The 2,091-nt window shown below is 46.9% G+C and overlaps 1 protein-coding gene across 1 annotated transcript in view; it reads left to right on the top strand.

Moving 5' to 3' along the window:
• The first annotated feature begins 368 nt into the window (after positions 1–368).
• LOC119585309 overlaps positions 369–2,091 on the top strand; it is a 53,733-nt gene continuing 52,010 nt past the window's right edge. Inside the window, exon 1 of the mRNA XM_037933984.1 lies at positions 369–493. Within this exon, the coding sequence (XP_037789912.1) occupies positions 488–493 (6 nt within the window). The 5' untranslated portion in view covers positions 369–487. The remainder of the gene's footprint in view (positions 494–2,091) is intronic.

Below are 2,091 nucleotides of genomic sequence, written 5' to 3'. Positions count from 1 at the left end.
CAATAGATAGGCAAGTCTTATCCAACGATAGAAACCGATTTCCGCAGCCACCAGGCACACGAAAACGCTAATGACCCGAACTTCATTAGTGCAGTTGTAAGATGTCCCGTAGACCGCTGCCTCTCGTCAAGATCGGAGACGGCCTGCTCTGCGGATCAAGTTTTGATGCTGAATTTAGATCCAGAGAGTACTTAGACGTGGGTATGTCTTCATGGATAATATTCGTCCCAACAGGTGAGTTTGGGGATAAAATCTTACAGCTTAAACGCCGAGCCGAAAAGATTATCGGGAGAGCACTTGAAGGGAGTCCTCTCGCACTGGTCTCGCTTCAGCCAATAAGAGCGAATAGGCTTTAGTTTGCTTGTCATCCGTGCGAGGAGAAGACAGGGCCTTCTCTGTCAGCGAATCTTTCGATATTGCCTTCGTATGAAGATAACGAGTTCACTGTCTTTACGCGGAAATTGTGAAATCTGATTATGATATCTACATGAAGGTAAGATAGTTTATCCTTATAATGTAATTTCAAAGGGAAATTAACAAGCATATGCGTGGGGATAATGCCTTAACGGACGCTGGGGTGGTTCTTGGATAATAACGACTTTTACTGCAGCTGCTTCTCAGGTCTTTGGCAAGTATGCGTGGACAGTAATACGAGAACACGCTCTCGGTAATGCTGTTGGCCGAAAAAAAAAAACAGAAAACTGATCTTTAAAAAAATGTTATGTAAAATACATATCTTAGTATTTAACAAATATTAGGCTTGTGAGAAAGTTCAACGAGAATAACAACTGTTTTCCGCATGATTTCTAACCCACTGCGAGGGAAATCTATCTCCTATCTAATCCACCTTCGACCCGCCCCCACCTACTTAGTCTCTAGCACCTGCCCCCTTCGTATCACCTGTCTGTACCGCGTCAGACGCTACTGTACTGATATACTGCATCACTGAAAATGCCGTTGCTGTGTCTGCCTCAGATAACACCATCATGGTTTTAAACGTCATCCGGAAACAATGCTTCTGTTCATAACAAACCAGGATTAACCCTTGGAAGTCATTGCGATAATGCGATAAAGCTCGACCTCCCGATAAGGCGAAGAAGACGCCTGGGTCCTCCACGTGCGAATCCCGAATCTTTAAGGCTTCAGGAGAGCTCGGGGAGAGAGAGGTATTCGAAGCCTCGCGTCTTTTCCGAATCTGGAAGTCTTTCGGGGATTAGGAACACGGGATTAAGAGGAGATTTTATTTTTTGTCTTTTATGAGTACTCCGGCAAGAAGTGTGTTGTGTATTGTAAGAGCTCGCACGTATATTTCCAAATATGACAAACTGATGTGTAGACGAGTATATAAATTGGTATACAGGTAAATAAAAAGTAATTAAGCTTGTAACAAGACGAGTTGTTAAGTATGTTGACAAGGAAAAACGAAAAGGGAAGTGGATAGATGGTCCGTTAACAAAAAAAAAAAAAAGTTAAGGAGGTAAAGATGAAGTTAATGATTCCAAAAATTCCTCCGAAAGAACACTTAGAAAGAAAGGAACTTAAAATAATGATAAAGACAGCTTATGGACGGAGAACCTGTTACGGGAGGTTCGAATGGAACACGCCGGGTCCTGTGTTTAATATTAGAGCCTGGCAAGCACCCTTTCCCTCTGCCGACTTCGGTCTTCCCTGGCACATGGTCCTCCCTCTGCCGACTTCGGTCTTCCCTGGCACATGGTCCTCCCTCTGCCGACTTCGGTCTTCCCTGGCACATGGTCCTCCCTCTGCCGACTTCGGTCTTCCTGGCACATGGTCCTCTGCCGACTTCGGTCTTCCTGCACATGGTCCTTCCTCTGCCGACTTCGGTCTTCCCTGGCACATGGTCCTTCCTCTGCCGACTTCGGTCTTCCCTGGCACATGGTCCTCCCTCTGCCGACTTCGGTCTTCCCTGGCACATGGTCCTCCCTCTGCCGACTTCGGTCTTCCCTGGCACATGGTCCTCCCTCTGCCGACTTCGGTCTTCCCTGGCACATGGTCCTCCCTCTGCCGACTTCGGTCTTCCCTGGCACATGGTCCTCCCTCTGCCGACTTCGGTCTTCCCTGGCACATGGT

The sequence above is a fragment of the Penaeus monodon genome, chromosome 19, assembly GCF_015228065.2.
Source record: "Penaeus monodon isolate SGIC_2016 chromosome 19, NSTDA_Pmon_1, whole genome shotgun sequence".
Lineage (NCBI taxonomy): Eukaryota > Metazoa > Arthropoda > Malacostraca > Decapoda > Penaeidae > Penaeus > Penaeus monodon.
The sequence above is the reverse complement of the archived record's forward strand: the minus strand, read 5'-3'. Positions and strand labels throughout refer to the sequence as shown.